Source organism: Gavialis gangeticus, unplaced genomic scaffold, assembly GCF_001723915.1.
Source record: "Gavialis gangeticus isolate Ggan-Ray unplaced genomic scaffold, GavGan_comp1, whole genome shotgun sequence".
NCBI classification, from domain to species: Eukaryota; Metazoa; Chordata; order Crocodylia; family Gavialidae; genus Gavialis; species Gavialis gangeticus.
In genome coordinates this window covers 48,167,066-48,168,843 of record NW_017729029.1, presented here as the reverse complement: position 1 = coordinate 48,168,843, position 1,778 = coordinate 48,167,066, and the positions used below count along the sequence as shown (strand labels likewise).

Sequence of the window (1,778 nt, the reverse complement as noted above, 5' to 3'; positions counted from 1 at the left end):
TTTTTTTTTTTACACAAGGGATTAAATATCTGTTTAACTGAAGAAAAAAAAGTCCTTGAAGTCTAAGAATAAAGACTTTTTCCCTTACAGGACCTGTTTTGTTACCATCTGAGCATGCTTAGTACAATGGCTTTTGCTTCCTGGTATAGTCAGAAATAAGGGGTATCACCTATAGTCAATGCAATACGTGTAGCAGTAAAAGCTAGGCTGTTAGTCCATGAGCTTTTATGCTACAGTGCATTTTCTCACCTTGACAGCCTATGTGAAGAACCCATAACCAAACAGTGTGACATCAGAAATGGAGAGTTGATGGAAAATGGAATAGAAACATGGCGAAGGAAAAATAGACAAAATATGTGAACAGAAAGCACAAGGCTACAAAAGAAATTAATGACTCAGAAAGAATACTGCAGCAAAACTGAAGTTGCATGGCGCTCATCATCTACCAATTGGGGGCTTAAAACAAAAATAACAACTAAAAGGCAAAGGAGTCATAATGCAAAGCACCCCAAAATATAAAGCTGTACAAAAGCAGAAGCCACTTCCATGTTAAAATGCAATGGCTACACAGCACTCGCTCTATAAGGGTCATCTCAGCTAACATGGAGGTTATGTACTTTATCTTATTTCTCTGCTGTCATTGGTCTCCAGCTTTGTCATCTTGTAAGGCAGGCTGTCCAAGCAGCAGCCCACGGGCCACATGTGGCCTGCAACAGGCTAATGTGGCCTACAGACTCCTGGCTGGCCACTGCTCCCCTTGCTCCTTTGGTTGCAACCTGCTCCCCTCATTCCTTTGGACGCAACCTGGAGGTGGGGTGCTGCCCACACAGCGTGCCTGGCTGGAGTGGAGTAAGGCTGCAAGCAGGGCTGGGAAAAGCTGGGCTGCCAGTGCAGTGGAAGACCATGGCAAGCCACCCCCTTAGTATGCAACCTGCATGGCATGTGGCTCCCAGCTTCCGAGAAGTTTGACTGCCCTGCTGTAAAGTATCTTACAGACCAGCCTCTTCTACTAAACACCTAGGCCCCAAAACAAGGCAGAGGATGCTATAAGGGAAGATTCCATGTAGTACAGCAAAGAACCTCTAGTACATTCAAGGATAGGGGTTGGCAATTGTTTAGAGTGGAGGGCTGCTTAACGAGTTTTGGCAAGCTGTTGAGAGCCACAAGCCGACGAGGTGCCCTGCCCCCTGGTTGCCATCTTGGGACCAGAAATCCCAGCCCCTAGCCCCTGACCTTTGCCACCAGAAGTACTCCTTTTGGGAAGGTGGTTTGCTATCTTGGAACCAGAAAAAAAACAAATTATATACTAAAAATCAAACATTGACAAGAGCATCATTTGATTTTATTTAAGAAATGTTTTTGTCATGATTTGCATGTGTTTTGTTGCATATATAGAGATGATTGCATAATAGCTCAAAATGAAGTCTTACTCTTGTATACTGTGGGTGGGGGAGTGTAGAAGGGTAAGGGTGGGTGGGTATGGGGCTTGTAGAGGGCTATAGGTGTGTGTGTGGATGTGTGTGTATGTGGGGTGTGGGGGTGTGTATGGATATGGATGGATGGGTAAAGGAAGTTTGTGGGGGGGTATTTGTGGGGACGTGTGGGTGCGTGTGTGGGTAGGTATGGGGTTTGTGGGGGGATGTCAGTGCATTTGTGTGTGGTGGGATGTGTGTAGCAATGCATGGGTCTCCCCCCAGATGTGCGTGGGTATATATGGGGGAAGGTGTGGGTGCGTTCAGTGTTTGTGGGGTGTGTGATTGTGTATGGGGGAGGGTGTG

The 1,778-nt window shown here is 46.2% G+C and overlaps 1 protein-coding gene across 3 annotated transcripts in view; it reads right to left on the bottom strand.

Annotated features, from left to right (window-relative positions):
- Positions 1-1,778, bottom strand: part of COL4A6 (collagen type IV alpha 6 chain) — a 244,931-nt gene that overhangs the window by 21,110 nt on the left and 222,043 nt on the right. For 2 of the 3 annotated variants that reach the window (XM_019521549.1, XM_019521552.1), the window contains one exon: positions 250-258. The exons of the other annotated variant lie outside the window; for it this stretch is intronic. In XM_019521549.1, the coding sequence (XP_019377094.1) occupies positions 250-258 (9 nt within the window). The remainder of the gene's footprint in view (positions 1-249; positions 259-1,778) is intronic. 3 annotated transcript variants of the gene reach the window in all.